The sequence below is a fragment of the Syngnathus scovelli genome, chromosome 5, assembly GCF_024217435.2.
Source record: "Syngnathus scovelli strain Florida chromosome 5, RoL_Ssco_1.2, whole genome shotgun sequence".
NCBI lineage: Eukaryota > Metazoa > Chordata > Actinopteri > Syngnathiformes > Syngnathidae > Syngnathus > Syngnathus scovelli.
The window spans coordinates 5,065,627-5,082,245 of NC_090851.1; the positions used below are offsets into that span (position 1 = coordinate 5,065,627).

The 16,619-nt window shown below is 40.2% G+C and overlaps 4 protein-coding genes across 5 annotated transcripts; 3 read left to right on the forward strand and 1 right to left on the reverse strand.

Annotated features, from left to right (window-relative positions):
- Positions 1-256: 256 nt before the first annotated feature.
- Positions 257-4,652, forward strand: zgc:158803 (LUC7 domain-containing protein). Its single transcript, XM_049721100.2, has 10 exons — positions 257-784; positions 1,492-1,586; positions 2,020-2,118; positions 2,235-2,345; positions 2,429-2,572; positions 2,664-2,840; positions 2,974-3,140; positions 3,223-3,252; positions 3,341-3,496; positions 3,952-4,652. The coding sequence occupies exons 1-10, from the start codon at positions 724-726 to the stop codon at positions 4,187-4,189; spliced, it is 1,278 nt and encodes a 425-aa protein (XP_049577057.1). The 5' UTR covers positions 257-723; the 3' UTR covers positions 4,190-4,652.
- A 142-nt stretch (positions 4,653-4,794) lies between these two features.
- On the forward strand, positions 4,795-8,969 carry pane1 (proliferation associated nuclear element). Its single transcript, XM_049721118.1, has 6 exons — positions 4,795-5,207; positions 5,709-5,785; positions 6,272-6,370; positions 6,795-6,874; positions 6,980-7,071; positions 7,719-8,969. The coding sequence occupies exons 1-6, from the start codon at positions 5,151-5,153 to the stop codon at positions 7,866-7,868; spliced, it is 555 nt and encodes a 184-aa protein (XP_049577075.1). The 5' UTR covers positions 4,795-5,150; the 3' UTR covers positions 7,869-8,969.
- A 961-nt stretch (positions 8,970-9,930) lies between these two features.
- On the reverse strand, positions 9,931-11,563 carry mb (myoglobin). Of its 2 annotated transcripts, none has more exons than XM_049721125.2 (4): positions 11,285-11,563; positions 10,833-10,939; positions 10,532-10,751; positions 9,931-10,266 (listed from the first exon to the last, which is right to left on the reverse strand). In XM_049721125.2, the coding sequence occupies exons 2-4, from the start codon at positions 10,913-10,915 to the stop codon at positions 10,126-10,128; spliced, it is 444 nt and encodes a 147-aa protein (XP_049577082.1). In that variant the 5' UTR covers positions 10,916-10,939; positions 11,285-11,563; the 3' UTR covers positions 9,931-10,125. The 2 variants fall into 2 exon arrangements, with proteins under 2 accessions (XP_049577082.1, XP_049577081.1); XM_049721124.2 differs by having other exon boundaries at positions 10,833-10,982.
- A 440-nt stretch (positions 11,564-12,003) lies between these two features.
- serhl (serine hydrolase like) lies at positions 12,004-15,337 on the forward strand. The gene is made up of 12 exons (XM_049721113.2): positions 12,004-12,220; positions 12,424-12,561; positions 12,997-13,110; positions 13,347-13,388; positions 13,472-13,491; positions 13,595-13,669; positions 13,780-13,886; positions 13,966-14,045; positions 14,146-14,180; positions 14,255-14,331; positions 14,418-14,505; positions 14,840-15,337. Exons 1-12 carry the CDS (start codon positions 12,163-12,165, stop codon positions 14,978-14,980), a joined length of 975 nt encoding a protein of 324 aa, XP_049577070.1. The 5' UTR covers positions 12,004-12,162; the 3' UTR covers positions 14,981-15,337.
- The last annotated feature ends 1,282 nt before the right edge of the window (positions 15,338-16,619 follow it).

Genomic DNA, 16,619 nt, shown 5'->3' on the forward strand with positions numbered 1-16,619 from the left:
CGTCGAATTAAGTAATACACAGAGTCGTCACCAAACACAATTTAATTATATATTTAAGGTTCTTCCTGTGTTTTAGATGAGCTGTTTACCGCGTTGTCTGATTGGACTCTGGTCGCAATTAAATATTGTATAAAGTGTATATTTTTATTTATTTTAATTAATTTATCATTTATGTAGATAAACACGAAGACCTTTACACAAAATATGAAAAAATCAATTGATGTTGCTAAACTAGTAGTAGCAGTGCAAGGGAGGCGGAAGCAGAAGTGTGCGCGCTCTCCGCGAGAACGCGCGCGGACGGGAAGTCGACTCGAAGACGGAAGAAAAGAACGCCGAAATCAAAATTGGCAACTTTTAGCCACCGGGTGACAATTATACACAATGTTACAAAGGAAGTTGTGACTTTTTTCCTCCATCGATTTAGTGCGCTGAACCAAAGCCACCCCTAGCCAGCGTTGACTTGCACTGCCACACGAGCTGGTGACTCCGCCAGTTTTCAAACAGGCGCTTCGCTTTTTTTTCCAGCCCGACCACAAAGTCACTTTTTCTTTTTGACTGGGGTGTTTTTCCAACAACCCCCAAGTATACTGAAACGCTTACGCTCAGCTTCCTGGCTAAAAGTTTCGCTTTGTGGAGGGGAAAGTTAGTGACCGAGGCCTAGGCGACAGGGGACGTTTACATGTGTGAAGACCGCGGCGGAGAAGGAACTTACTCGCCACCAACATGTCGGCCCAGGCTCAGATGCGAGCGATGCTGGACCAGCTTATGGGGACGGGGAGAGACGGTAAGCACGGTTTTGTCGTCAACTAGAAACTCATCTTAAAACAGCAGAAATTCACCTCGTCTGCTAACATTAGCATGCGTGCCTTGGAGTTCGTGTTGGTGCTAGCTTAGTTGCTAACTAGGGCTCGCATGCTTTACAGGTCATGAGGCGAGTTAGCTACCTGTTCATATGTCAACAGTAGTATTAAATTTGGCACTAAAATGTTGTTGAAACATTGCGTGTATTATTTTTTACGGCTCCCCTCGGGGCTTTCATTCATTTTTAAACGGGCTCCTTCGCGGTAATCACGCCGGTGTGGCTCAACGATCTGCACCTAATTTGTCGATTGAGATACTAACTCCAACCCATCCCGTGAGAGAAAATAAATTACTCAAAAATCTTTAGTTTATACACAAACATAAGTAATGTAGTACCAATAATAACAAAGCATCGTGGTAGCATAATTTTAAAATATATAAAGAAAAACTTGCTTTTGACGTCATGAGTGACAAGTATATAGTAGTTTAAATATGCTGCAAATATATTTTTACAATTAATGCAAAGTGAGATTAAACTACAGTCATCGATAATGACACCTGTGTTGATAAAAGGTAAGTGATTAAGTGGTGACCTCCCTAAGAGAACAATATTGGTGAGTATAATGACAGTGATGTCATAGAGTGATAGTGAGTTTTTATTCCAATTACTATTTTTTATTTTCTTTATAGGAGACTCCATGAGGCAGAGGATTAAATTCTCAGATGACCGGGTGTGCAAAAGTCACCTATTGGATTCCTGCCCTCATGACATTCTCTCAGGCACTGTGAGTGTCACACACACACACATGCACCAAAATATCCATGTTCTTGTCATTAATTATCATTCTGACAATGTTTTAGGTAGCTGTTTTGATTAGTTTGATCTTTGCTGCAGCCCTTTGGAACTCTACTGATGATGCCAAAGTTGGAGAATAGGACGTCTCTGCTTAGTTTGTAGTTCAAGTTCAGTTTGGCAAGCCTGCATATTCCACTGAATAGACTGAGTTTAGGTTGAAGATAAACACCAAGCTCTTGCATTCCATATAGACCTTTTATTTTTTTGACAATCAATTCTAGCAGAGTAGCATAGCAAACACGTTTTAGAAATCATATTGGCCTTAAGTCAACAAATGACTATGTTCACCATTGCACCTGTCCATGATCTAATAAGCTTGTGTAAATGTTGATTTTAATGCACTTGTTTTTTTCACCCTATAGAGAATGGACCTCGGCGAGTGTGTCAAAGTCCATGACCTGGCCCTGAGAGCAGATTTTGAGATTGCCTCCAAGGAGAATGAATACTTTTTTGAGCTTGATGTGAGTCAACAATGGGAATATTACGAATCCAAACAAAACAATACAGTTTTATCAAGGTGAAGAAACCATCATGGCACGTGATTACCTACCAATAGATCTTGTGTGTTGGTTTTCAGGCTGCTGAGCACCTTCAGTCATTTATCGCCGACTGTGACCGCAGGACCGAGCTGGCCAAGAAGCGGTTAGCAGAGACTCAAGATGAGATCAGTGCTGAAGTAACAGCAAAGGTGACAATTGTGGCACCAATCAAATCAAAAGCAACCAATTAGCTGCAATCATTGCATCATTAAATCTCAGCGGCTTCGCTTAGGCTGAACGTGTCCACGAGTTGAACGAAGAGATCGGGAAGCTGCTTGCCAGCGCCGAGCAGCTGGGAGGCGAGGGCAACGTAGAAGAGGCCCAGCAGTTGCTTGAGAAGGTGGAGAAGACCCGCGCCTTGAAGAAAGAAGCAGAGGTTAGAAGACCGCTTTAACTCTTATTGGGCGGGAATGTCGAGGTGCTTCTCCATTCAGAAACAATGGCCGCTTATCTCTGATTTCTTTCAGGATGTTTACAGAAACTCAATGCCAGCCTCCAGTTTCCAGCAGCAAAAACTGCGTGTGTGTGAAGTATGCTCTGCATACTTGGGGCTCCATGACAACGATCGGCGTCTTGCTGACCACTTTGGGGGCAAACTTCACCTGGGCTTCATTGAAATTCGCGAGAAGTTGGAAAAGCTCAGGGTAAGGCGCCTCGCTTACTTGCGGCCGATACAGTTTGGAATGTTCTAGAGTGTTTGCTGAGCAAGTCACATGTTAAAGACAGATAGCTCTTTGGCACATCTGAATTTTTGGTCTGGTCCCATTCCAAATGCAGAAAGCAGTTGTGGAGAAACAAGAAAAAATGCGATCCAGACGCAGAGAGGAACGAGAACGAGATGACGAACGGGACAAACAGTGGGAGGTGGAACGGGAACGGGAAAGGGAGCGAGAGAAGGAGCGGGAGAGGGAGCGAGAGTGGGAGCGAGAGCGGGAGCGCAGGAGGTAAGAGGTTCCCCCGGCTGCCATTATGCCATCCTGCTATCAGGTACAATACAGTCTTACGTGATGATGTTTTCTCATCTAGGTCGCGATCCAGAAGCGGAGAGCGATACAGGTATAATGTGTTTTACAAATAATAAGTGTGAGTCAAATCCAAAGTCCACCGCTTGATGTTTGATCCGTTTTCTCATGCTCAAATGTAGAGACGGAGGCAGTTCGTCCTCCCACCGGTCAAGGCGCCACCGCTCTTCTCGTTCTAGAGAAGAGGCCGGCGACCGGGATCGGGAGCGAGAGAGGAGGCATCGGCACAAGGAGAGACACCGCTCGCATTCACACTCTCACAGGCACAAGAGAAAGAGGTGGGACAACCATTGAAACATTCAAAACCTTCCCTTTGTGGCCTTAGTCATCTGTTTAGAGAATAGTCAACTATTTTTGGAATGTGAAAAGAGCTGATGTAAAAAAAAAAAAAAAAAAAAAAAAAAATACAAGTACACAAACCAGTTTAAATGGCAAATAAGCGCAAGATGAGTCATTTAATTTCAAAACTTTTTCCTCCATTAATGTGTCCACTAAGCTGTGCAATTCCACTGGAAAAGAAAATCTGCTCATATCCCAAATTAATTTGAGTCATTTCTTGAAGACTCAACAGAACCATTAAGGTTGAAGGTGATGGATAGTCCAATTTTTAATGATTCGGTTCCGTGGCCAGTTTAGTAAATACAAGACAAAACTGTGCAGATGAAATGGGCAATGTTGAATTGTGGGTCACAAAATATGAACGTGTCCCTAAAAGCGCTCATCTTCTAAACAGGTCCTCCGGAGAAAGATCATCACACACTCGTGAGTTTGAGCCCTCGCTGCCCAAAGAGCGGAGTGAGGAGCGCGTCTTGGATGAGTGGCGTGACAACCGGCCAGAGTTCAAAGACTGGGAGGACCGGGAGAGGTCTACCTCTCCAGACATGGCGAGGGAGCAGGAGCGGGAGAGATCTCTGTCCTTGGAGCGGGACCGACATTCCAGCTCTGAGGAACGGGAGTCGGGAGAGATTTAAAGATGACAGAGAGGATCAGGACGGAGCACGTCTCGACGTCAATCCATCGTTCATTGTTCAAGGATTGGAGAGACATAAAGGCACGTTCAAAATGGGCATGTGTTCATTAGCGGGGTGGAAAGATAACGCGGGACTCAAGGGATGTTGTCAGTCTAAAAAAACAAACAAAGCAACGTTAATGACTTTGATTTGGTTTATGCCGAGAGATTTTGAGTGAGAGGTCTGTTCAACCTTGCTCATACTGGTTTCCTTTTAGTCATTAGTTCAACTTTCAAGGTTTGTCTTTTTCCCCATTGGGACTATTAAGTCTCAGTAGGTGTGCCTCATTGTACAGGGTTTGGAAATATTAATGTTACATAACCACTACAGTGCGTTTCGATTCCAAAAATCTGGTATTGACATTGAAAATTGGCTTTTAATTCAAGATTAAGATGCTTGAAAATAAACTTGCAGAGTCATCAAACTACTGTTTAGTGTCTGATGTGACATGATGTGCATGGTTACATCTTATCATGAGGCGGAGGGGCGTGCTGTCTGCTAGGGGTGGTGAAGGGGTTTGGGGGGGGCTTCTATTTTGCTGTGCTGCCATAAAGTGTAATAAACTTTCTGCTTGATATGCAATGTGTCGCACAAACGTACGCTTGTTAGTTTTTTTTTTTTTTTTTTTTTTTACACTCACTATTAAAAGGTATCAACTAAAGCTTTATTAAAAGACTTTGAAGCTGGGTTATTTTTAGCTATTTTAGCACAAGACTGCACTTTACTACGGTAGTACAATGTAGTGCTCATTTCGGCCTTGAGGTGGCAGTAAGTCAAAACATAGGGCAAACATGATGACGTCACGAATGGTTTGAAAAAAAGCGCGCAAGAAGAAAAATGGCGCAGGGGGGACGCTACTGCAAAACAATAACATTGCACACTTAAAACCTCTGTTAAAGTCCAATGTTGCATTTGGTTCACGATGTCGTTGCTGAAACCTTTTAGTAGGCAGCTTGCTTTAAACACCGCAAGTATATTGGTAAGTAGCTTTTTTTGAGTTTGTTTTTTGCGGCATGAATGAAAACTTAAACCGTAATTAAAAGAACTGCGACGCTACAAATCTTTTAGAAGTAACCTTGTCACATTCATGAGTGTCGTTTGCGTGTTTTAGGTTGAAAATTGCTAATTTAATTGTATGGGGGGAAAAAAAGTGTTTAGCGTTAGTATTTGTAGATTGCGGCCAATTATAGAGTGCAAGGACATAGAGGGCATAAAAGTAGTTTTGGTGATGCATTTTTTGCAACATGCACGAATTTTAAACTTACTGCACAAAATATAATTAGAAAAAGGTTTTCATATCGAAAAAACACGACGTGGTTAGCAAAAACTAACACCAGATTCTAATTCAACGCCCCAAAATTACTCAAAATCCATGCAAGAAATGTTGACCAATATTATCTTTGTGTTGTATAAAAATACTTTGTCAAAACAACTTTGGGGAAGAGATTTCATCCTTTTTTTTTCTATCTTCTCAATTCAGCTGGTGGAGCGAGAAGAGGAGTTTCAGCAGAGATTAGCAGAAGCTCTTGTGGAAGAGACAGCAGTCACGTTGAATGTGTGAGTTGTGCTTCATCCCCCAAACTGCTGATATTACCAGAAAAATGTATTTTAATAGCCATTTTGGAGTCTCCGGCTTACTGAGCTGTGACAGTGTTCCGATTCAATAAAATGAACCATCATCGCTCTCAAAAAGGAACTAATTGTTTTATGCTGCATTAGGTCTATCCTGCCCAATGGACTGTATTTATATGGCTCCTTAGTAGCAGTGGGGGCATTTTAGCCAATCCTGGCTGATGGCAGCTCGCAAAGTGCCCCATTGTGCGTAATTAGTTCTCAATGTCTTATTCAAGGACATGTTAAGACACTCTCCTCATCCACCTCGTGAGCTGTTGCCCTACTAACACCCAATTAATTGTCAAGTGAGTCGGCGTTAGTCAATCTTGGAGAGAGAGGGGCATTGTAAATCCTTTTCATTTGCTACAAGTGGACATTTTTAATATTGATATTACGCAGTCTGATTTGTCAATGTTGTTTTTAAAACAGGAGACTAGCAAAGAGTCTGCCTCTGCCCTCCGAGAACCAACACAGCCGCCCCAGGATAGACTTGGTGGTTTTTATCGTCAATCTCGCTTCTGAGCTCAGGTACTGTATTTCTTTCAAACCATAATACCATAATTGTGTGCTAATAACCTACGCAATATAGGATTTACAAAAGTAATCATCGTCAGAGTTAATCAACAACTAATTGATCATCAAATTAACCAACTATTTTAATAATGGAGTCATCGTTTAGAGAGACTTTTGTGCTTAAGTAATAAAAAAAAAAGATTTTTTTTATTTGCATTTGCAAAGATCTGCTTTGAGTCCGGAAAACAATGATCAAACCACCAACAGAATCAGTTTCAAAAAGGTCGATGATTCAGGTCCATGAAGACATTGTTTACAGGCGTGAATGGACGTTTGTTTACCTGCCGCCCAAATGAAGACAAGCGCTTTGCAAAATGGATGGATGGAGTGTCTGACACTTTGAAATCCATCTGGGTCTTTAATTTAATTTTTGTCACAGTCTTCATTCTGCCCAAGCCTCCCTCAAGTATTTGGACCCTGGATATTTCCTTGGAAAGGTTTGCTTCATGGCCACCAACGGTACGTCAAAGGGAGGATAAAATTAATCTCACTCTCACAGTACCTCATTTTTTTGTATATTTGTTTTTGAGGACAAAATTAAGCCGTTTGACGTGTCTCTCGTAGCACGGAGCGTGATCGCCTCCCCAGAGCGCCTAGACACCCTCAGAGAGCTGGCTGCGTCATTGCACTGCACGCTACTTTTTGCTGAGGATCAGGTTGGTGACAACTTTCCTCATCCCATACATAGGCACTGTAAAAATCCAGAATGTATCCGAGTCCTTTTTGTTATCATGTTTGCTCAATCCTGGAAAAATATTCAAATGCACATTTGCAAGTTGATCCTGTGATGCTATTCGACTGGCAAGTTTGAAAATTATTAAAACAATAATGTATTAAATTAATTAGTTAAATTATCAGTTCGAGGTGATGCTTATGTACCAACCTTAAATAACTAATTGTCATATAAGTGTGAAAATAAGTTAAATAAAAATAAGTCACCATGGTGTGTCAAAGGTGTTGGTTGAACTCCAAGTGGTTCCACGTTGGAGGTTCTACCAAATTGAATTCTCCCTTATTTTGAACATTTACTAGCAGACATTAGTATTCCTAACATTTAGCCACCTTGTATCTTGACACTCGGGTAACGTTGACAGGAAGCCTTTCAAAGGCTCCAGTTTCTTGACTACCTTTTTTCCACATAGGCTTTTAGGTACAGCCTCTGAGTTGACAAGAAAAAAGAGGGGAAAAAAATATTCCCAAAAGGAAGAGATCTTTAAAAGAAAAAGTGAGCAACTACGGGTTGCTGCTCAGTGGATTTCAGTTTCTCTGCTGTGGCAGCAATCTCAATATTTGTTCCCTGCAGACAGCAGATGGTGTGACCAATGCCTCGGAGAGACTGCTGACCATCTTGAAGGTGGCGGCCGGTCTCGTTCCCATGACGACGGCCCTCTATCTCTCCAACCTGACCATGTGCACCGTGCCCTCTGAGACCAATGAGGTGGATTATGATTAAGTTTGTGCCACCGAACTTTGATACGAGTGTGTGTTCTTTGTAATCTTCCACTAGCACTCATATTTTCCTTTTTATTTAAGTGCTTGCTCAAATAGTAGGTACACAGTCAAATAACCTCGTTTAATCTGTATGTATTTTCGTCCAATCTTTATCCGGCAGTTAAATAGAACGTGTAATATTTCCTGTTTCCGCATAAACTGATTCCTTTCCGTGAAAGAGGCTTGAAATGTGGTCAAATATTTAATCGCAGTGCAGTGGTTGAGGACCCCAAGGGGGCTTGCTGATAGCAGTCTTTGTGCCCCCGTGTCACGTCTTCATCCTGCACCGATGCACGCGCACGCTTACTATTAATAGGTTGTCATCATGGCAATTATATGGCATTCGTGTTCACTTGTGTTTTTTGCAACATGGCGGCAAGATACGAGGAGGCACATGAGGGGGCTGAGGAATGTAACTGGTAATTTTGGAATCTTTGCCCCGGCGGTTTTTTAAATTATATGGTGAAAATGTGACCGGTTAAAAGAAGTAACTGATAAAATGGCCTTTTTAAAATTATAATTTCAAAGATCCCTGCCAGGCTTCATCTTATTTCAAAGTGAAGCGGTCCCATTCCTTTCAATTTAATATTAACCCAAAAATGCAGTGCTTTGTGAATCGGCATGACGATAGAATAGTAAAACTGAAATGTCACAAAAGTTGAAGAACATAAATTCTAATATTAGAAGGAAGATGAACTTCTTCCCAAATCATTAAAAAATAACTGACTCAATGAAATTACCGCCATGGTTGCTCAAGCTCTTGTTATAAATGTCAACATAAAATATTAAATGCCCTTTTGCTCAAATTAGCCTTGTCCTTTACTTTGCTTGATATCAATGTGTTTATGTGAAGCTGCGCTCACTATTTAGCGGTAGCCTGCCCAAACTTTTACGCTATGCTTCATCTCACTCCTTTCCGAATGTCTTTTTTTCTCTCTCCGTGTTTATTTTGCTTCCTCAATTTTATTTGGTTTTATGCAGGGATTTTGTCTGATAGCAAACGGGAAGCTCGGTATTGTTTGTGTATTTGAATGTTCGGAATAAAAGTTGTCAAACAAAGAAACTTCTCTAGAGGAATTTTCAAAGAAAGAGTTGGAGTTTGATAGATTGTTAATCTGCTTCTTGTCCATATATTTAATGCAAGTCTTGTCTCCCCTTTAAAATATGCTGTTTCTTACATGCAATTTAATTATGGGATGGATTGACTCCCAAAATGTCACTATTAAAAAAAAACATAGTATGCTAGCATTATAGTAGCACCATTACCAAAAGAGGAGGGCTAACATGCTAACGATTAGTATGCTAATGTAAAGCCAGATTCCGTGGGACTATTTCTCGTGAACGGAAAATTTTGAAGAATATTCTTAATGTAGTGAATTGATGTCAGAATTCAATTACTCAATTGGGAATGTCGTTACGTAAACCATCAGAAAATTGCCACTATACTAAAGGAATTTTTTTTTCAGATATTTCAATGGCATGACATATTGAAGGGCAAGACCCACGAGCAGGGTGGTTGTGCCTCATGTCACGTCTTCTTCCTGGATTTGTAGGCACATTGACTATTAATAGCTTATCATCATGGCAATTATCCATAATTCAAGTTCACGTACGTGGAGTCAGACATGGTGGGGGTGACAAAAGGGCCTGTGGAATGTTGCTAGTGTCAGCATAGCATTGGTGCTGTTTAGAAATGATCCAAAATATGCCAAGAATTTTGACAAGTGACCTTAACGGTTGTTTATATGCCAAAATATGCAAAATTGTGGCTTTTCATAAGACTATGCCAAGAATTTATGTTCCAGAACTCTTTTATATGCCAAAATTAAAAATATTTTACCAACATTTCTTACATGATAATACAAGTTAAGCACATATGGATGAAACTTAGTCAAAGTGGTTAAAAAAAAAATAAACCATGTCTTTAAAAAAATCTTCAATTTAGTTTTCTTAAACCTGTCAGTTCCCTAACTGGTGTAAAGTGCATCATCTTAATCAATACAGTCAGTAGTGATTTTCATACACATTTTTATTTAGTAGTTACAAACGTGAACAAACACAAAAAAATCATTCCATATATCCCACTTTGTGCAATAGCTGTTCAAGAACACTTTATTAATAATAATTCAGCTATTTTACTACATGTATATAATTTGACAATAGCAGTTCTAAATTTAAAAAAAATTCCAGACAGCCATATTTCTTTCTGCAAGCAGACATCAGCCGGCGAATCCCAGCTGTTTGTAGTCGGCATCAATGTCGGCAATGACGACGTCCATTGCGTTATTCAGAGCCTGCTTCCCGGCGCTGTCCAGTCCTGCCTTCTCTTCCAAGACCTTCACGATGACCTCTGTGATCAGCTGTAAGAGTCAAAGAGCAGACCGCAAATTACCGACACACCGATCAAAAAGATTATGAGGGGTCAGAAAAGTTCCAGGACTAGTGTCACGAAAGACAGCTTGCTTTATTCAAGATGGGAGATGAGAAATGTAGCTTGTGGTATGCCTTGAGCATCTGACAGTTCCTGGCAAGGCTGGGAACATGCATTAAATGCTAGCAAGATAGAAATTTGGAATTGAAATGTAGCTTTTGTAACAACAGTCCTGGAACATGTTTCAGTTTGACCTTGAAATTGACAAGGGCTATTTTGTGTTTGGTGGCGTGGGTCTTGGACAGAGGCTTGAGGATGTCAGCGTGGTTGCCTTTAGCTTTCAGCAGCTCCCCCAGTTTCTTAAGCACTGTGACACCATGGGCAGTAATGGCCGCATTTCCGGCCATGTCGGCTTGGGCGATTCCTGCAAACTTGGGGAAGAGCTTTTGGGTGTCTGGGTGCTCAGTGAATAAACTGTGAAGAGAAAATACACCGGTTGTTTTTATCAATTGACCTTTTTGTCTTGGACTGCATATTCTACCAAAAGCAACTGACCGAGTCAGAACTAGACCTCCATATGTGTTCAAGTCCGCCTCCACTGGAGCCCAGAACTTCAGAATTGTGTCAAAGTCAGCCATGACTTAAGGATATGTTTAGAGAAACTGTGTGTGGGAGGAAGATTAGAGAACACTGGAGAATACCAAGCTAATTGGAGAGAAATTCAAAGAGAAAAGAAAAAGAAAACCAAGACTATTATCCTTTTGTTCCAGCATTATATTTAATGGCCAGCAGCCATTAGGCGTTACATAAAAGTTATTATGAATACGTTACCTCAGCTTTGACCTCAATGCAGTTCCATCGTGTGCCATGTTCTTCTAACACATGCATGGTTAATTTTTAATCCTCAAAGTTAAATTGACATGCAATGTTAAATTAATTCCTTAGCTTCAGCCAATAAATTTCCACTCTCTAATATTAAATGAAGCCAGTAAAATTGAGAAACCTACCTCTAATGATATAAATGATACTGCAGTTATCCAGTTCCTGTGACCTCTCATACACCCTCGGCCTGTCCTTATATATTCCCTCCCTCTGTCCCATCACGCACGTCCCTCCAAACTTCTTTAACACTTCCACGCTCCGCATTAGAGTGCCACTCAAGAAGCGAGATAAACAAGATCAATAACAGAATGACAAACAAACCATAACTGTTGTCATAATATATGCAGCGTGTGTGCCTGTTTTATAGCAGTGTAATGCTGACCTGGGTTGAACCATAGAATAGCAGCACTTTAAACTAAAAGAGTAGGATGCAGCATTGATTTTTACAAGCTCTAATACTGCTGTTAATTGGATTCCAAACTTGCAGCCTTTAAATTTTATTTCCAGCGCCAGATACTCCTTGGATGACCTTAAGAAAAAGTAGTCCAACAGCAAAACGCAGTCACCTTTTATGATCTTCAATTTTGATTAAATAAAGTATTTAATAATTTCAATCAAACAATATTAGTGCTTGAAAACCTTGTGAAAAAAATTCGAAAAAAAACATAGTATTTAAAACTTTTCACTGTAGTAAAACTTGAAGAGGATTTTTGAGGTGTTACTTGATGTAAAAAAGTTTGTAAAGTAATACTTGACATTGAAATACGGTGAAAGGTAAACCCCTCCGCTGATTGGTCACGTGATCGTGTTTGTCCAATTGCTTCTTTTGTTTTAATCACGTGGCTTGACAAACACGGAAATTCATAGCACCGGTTGGCTTAAGTAGAGTTGTTCCTCGACGTTGAAGAGTTTATTTCCTCCTGTTTTGTTTTTGATACGGTCTGAAGTAATTCAAACTTTTAAATTACATTGCGTACTTATTATTACTCTTCACGTCATTTAGATGATACGTGTTTGTAAAAACTTCAGAAATCTCTGCACTGGTCCAATGAAACAAACAGGTAACATCTGTACAAATTTTTTTCCCCCTGAATGACTTTCATTTCAGGCAATGATATCAAGATAAGACAAATAAGTATTTTATGTGTAATGTACCTCATAGTTTGATATACTACATTTATGGGCATTGCTATGTGTGTTTTGTAGAATATTCACTGCAGGTGTATGGAAATTATTAAAATGTCAGTGCTTTTTGTCCTTCCAGAACTTTCTGTACCTGTCCCCTGGGGCGAAATCAGAGGGAAAATTTGGGGTCCTGAGAATGGCCGTCCTGTGCTGTGCCTGCACGGTTGGGCTGACAACTGTGGTTCTTTCAATACTCTTATTCCTCTTCTACCTAAAGGTAAATAAAAATATCATATTTGCATTAACGGAAATGGTGTTTTCATAGTGGTTAGGGGCAAAATGTATTAAAAAAATCGAATGTACAATAAAGATAAAAAAATATATATATATATATAAAAATAGTGAGACAAATATGTAGAATAAGCTTACAAAAAACCTGCCACATGGATAAATATGAAATTGACAATCAAAACTTGGAAATAAAAGCTACAAAATTTAAAATAACTAACAGAGTCAAACAAAAATACACTTTAAAGAATAATAGTATCTTTGATTGACTGACAATCAGTCCAGAATTCAACAAAGCTAACCCACAAACAAAGAAAAATGAATGGATAAAGTAAGTTTTTCTTCTTCAGAATATTTTTTTTTTTTCTGTGCCATATCAATAACTGTTGGCTTGTGCGTCATCTATTTTGTTTCTTCCTGTCAGAGTGTCGATATGTGGCGCTGGACCTGGCAGGTCACGGCCTGTCCTCGCATCGTCCCCCTGGCGTCTTTTACACTTTTCCTTCATATGTGATCGATATTCAGAGAGTTGTTGACAGTAAGTGCATTTTATTTCCACACAGCTTTTGTTACCATCTTTTTGTATTCATCTGATTTGCACACATGTTTTGATACAAGATGATTATAGGGGGGGAGGCTCTTATTGATTTCAATCAAGTTGTCCATCTGTGCTCACAAGCCCCGATGTTCTATGTCAAGTAAAACCAATGTGATGTGTTCTATTGTGATGAGATGCAGTAGCTGCCTGATGATCTGTGAAATTAACTCCCACAGCCCTCCGCTGGCGCAGATTCTCCATCTTGGGCCACAGTATGGGTGAGCACAACCTTGTAGTAGTCACATCCATTTAAACATTGCTCCTTGATAAACGTCCACATCTCCATCGTGTTTCTTTTCAGGAGGTAATATTGCTGGAATGGTAAGTTAGACGAGCGTACTGTTTGACCGCTGCCATTATTTTTAGCCGCCATTTGACACGTTGTAATCAGTGCTGACTTGGATCCACTTTGTGTTTGTTGCAGTTCAGTGCTCTATTCCCTGAGATGGTGGAAGCTTGTGTGATGCTGGATTCTTATGGATTCTTACCCACTGATGCGGTAAATTTGAAATAATGATTTATCTTCCCCAAGAACCCCATTGTTTTGGAATTAAAGGTCCCCTGTCATCTTTCGAGTGGTCGAAATTGTTGAATGTCGTCTTGTTACAGAAAGAGATGGCCAAAATAATGCGACAAGGCATAGACGACATGCTTCAGTTTGAAAAGAAGCCTGAAAAGACCAAGCGAGTTTACTCCTATGAGAAAGCAGTGGAGAGGTGCAGCACACTTTTGTTTTTGTCTTTAAGACGACCGTGTTTAGAGTCTGCCTATTGATGTTCTTTGTTTTTGTCTCAGGTTGTTGGCAGCCAACCCGACTCTGACTGAGGCGTCTGCGCACAACCTTTTAGAACGTGGTCTCGTTCAAGTTGAAGGAGGTTTGTTTTCAAAGTCTTCTCTACTTTCATGCCTCACACTTGGAATCATTTTAAACAGATTTGATTTTTTCTGTAAATTCACTGCAATCTTTTCACGTAGGAGTTGTCTTCTCACGTGACTTCCGTATCAATTTGGTACGTTCCTGTTGTATGTGTTTATCTCTAAAATGTCACAGGCATTAACAATGTTGCCTTTTTTTTGCATGAAGAAAAACATTGCTCGTATCAGCTTGGAACAGAGTCTAGAGATGCTGTCCAGGATACAAGCTTCCGTTCTGGTGCTTCTGTGAGTTATTGATTGACCTGACATATACAAGAAAGCTTGCCGTACTTCAGCATTGGAGTTCTACAGCTCTTTTTTTTTTTTTGCAGTGCAAATGAAGGCTTTGAGAAAATGTTTGCTGAACCAGACCAAAAGAAATTTTCATCAGAGCTTCTGCAGGCCTATAGGCACAAAAACGTAAGTGTGTTCATGCAGAGTAGGTGTGCTTTTGGCTTACGTTTTATTTATGCAGTCAAATAGACCAAAGAGCCGACTGACTGACGAAACAGGTTGAATAGCCAAAATGAGCGACGGAGAGACATTAAGACGGGATACAGGCATATAAATAAAAAGCAGCTGCAGAGATGCGAAAGCGCCAGTCTGAATGTTTCATTAAGTGACCCCGTAACGGAATGCGGTCAAGTTGTGCTAATGAGGAGACTGAGCGAAACGTTTTTGAGGGTTGAGTACCATCAGTCAAGTCATCTTAATGTTCCCTTCACTCGTCTCTTCTTTTTTTTTTTCCGCTCAGCACTCAGTGGTGAAGGTACCCGGCGACCATCACGTCCATCTGAACAACCCAGAGGTGGTTGCACCGTTAGTTTGTGAATTCCTCCAAAGCAAAGTCTTATCCTCGACGGTCAGAGATGACGGACTTACTGCCAATCTGTAGGAAAAACACAGCACACACATTAATACACTGCTAATTTCAACATCCTTACTTCTCATCTGTGAATCGTACTTCATATTTGTAATGAATTTCACTATGTTGTTGCCTTATGTGGCAGGCTTTTTCTGCCTTCAGACTCCTTACTCAACCACCCTATGCCGCCCTCAGGGTAAAATTCCATAGACTCTTCCTGATACTGCAAAAAAAAAAAAATAGTTTAACATTTCAGGCCCTTCGGCTACAGTCAATATGGGAAGCAGCCTCTTCATTTCCCCGGTGATTTTTGTTTTGTTTTTCTGTCTAGCTGTTTATTTGATTAATTTTTTTGTCCGGCCAGTCGACTCATGCAACATCAGACAGCGGTTGCTATATCACCAGCTACCCGCTGCCTTTGAGCAACCCCTTAAATCAGTGACTTTGAACTCCCTCGGCCATTAATATTTCAGAGGTTGCATGAATAAATCAAAAGGCAACTAGCAGAGGATAGCAGCAGCACCACAGCGGCTCTGGGGCTGCATATTAGTCAGGTGGTCCGGCTGCTCTGGTCTGTAGAGGATTTCTCATTTGCATCGCAAGTATGTTGCATCCTTGAAATTCCACCTCTCTCATTTTACAAAGCTTCAAGAGTTGCTCTAAAATGTCCCAGTGCATTTGAGAAGTTTGATTTGTTTTTTTTTAACTTGCTATGCTTTAAAACACTAATGTGTGTGTGCGTGCGTGCTTGTGTGTAAGGCCAGTCGTCGATAATGCTAAAGCACATTGCATCTTAAAATGTTTGTTGGATGGAGAGGAAGCATTTTCAATTAAATTTAATAATGGAATGTGCTGTGAGATGGTGCTGTGATCAGAATAAAGCTCATACAATTTTGCACTTAATGGGCTCAAATGAAATTCTATGATTGTGGTCTTTTAGGAGGTCAGGAATTACCTTTATTTTTTTATTTTTTTTGCCTGAATTAGCAGAATTACCAAACCCATTCCGCCACTCCATCGCAGGAGTTAGTATATTCCAAAACACCGCTGTACTAAGAGAAATCCAAATATAGACACACCCTATTTAAATACTCCCGAGGTATTTGCTGAACTTCTTTAAAGGTCTTTAAACACACTTAAAATAATATGAACACATTTCAATGCAATACATGGAGAGCACGAGTAATAGATAGCAAAAATATGAGCAATGTAATAATGCACCAATTATTTTGTGTTTATAGTAAATATTGTTGTTTTTTCAAACAAACTTATCTCTCGGTATACATCAATAATCATCCCCAAAGATATATTAAATTATTATAACAAATATTGTTGCTTTCTGTGGCTGTGCTGAAATGCTTCCTGTTTTTCTTCTTTTAAATTTATACAATTTTCATATAACGTGCCGCCATCTATTGGTCAACAGTGGAATTGCATCCAATATAAACAAGCGTTCAACTAAAATAGTTTCCAACTGCACAGTTTTCTTTTTTTTTCTTTTTTTTTTTAAATTGCAATAGCTGCAGTACGACATCATGGTTTTTAAAGGTTACTTGCCACACTCTGTAACAACCAGTGTGTTTTGAGATGATCTCCCATAATAGGTCTCGGTGGGCACAAGTGTGGATCACAGCCTGGGTGAGTCACGCACACACTGTGCACCGATGGC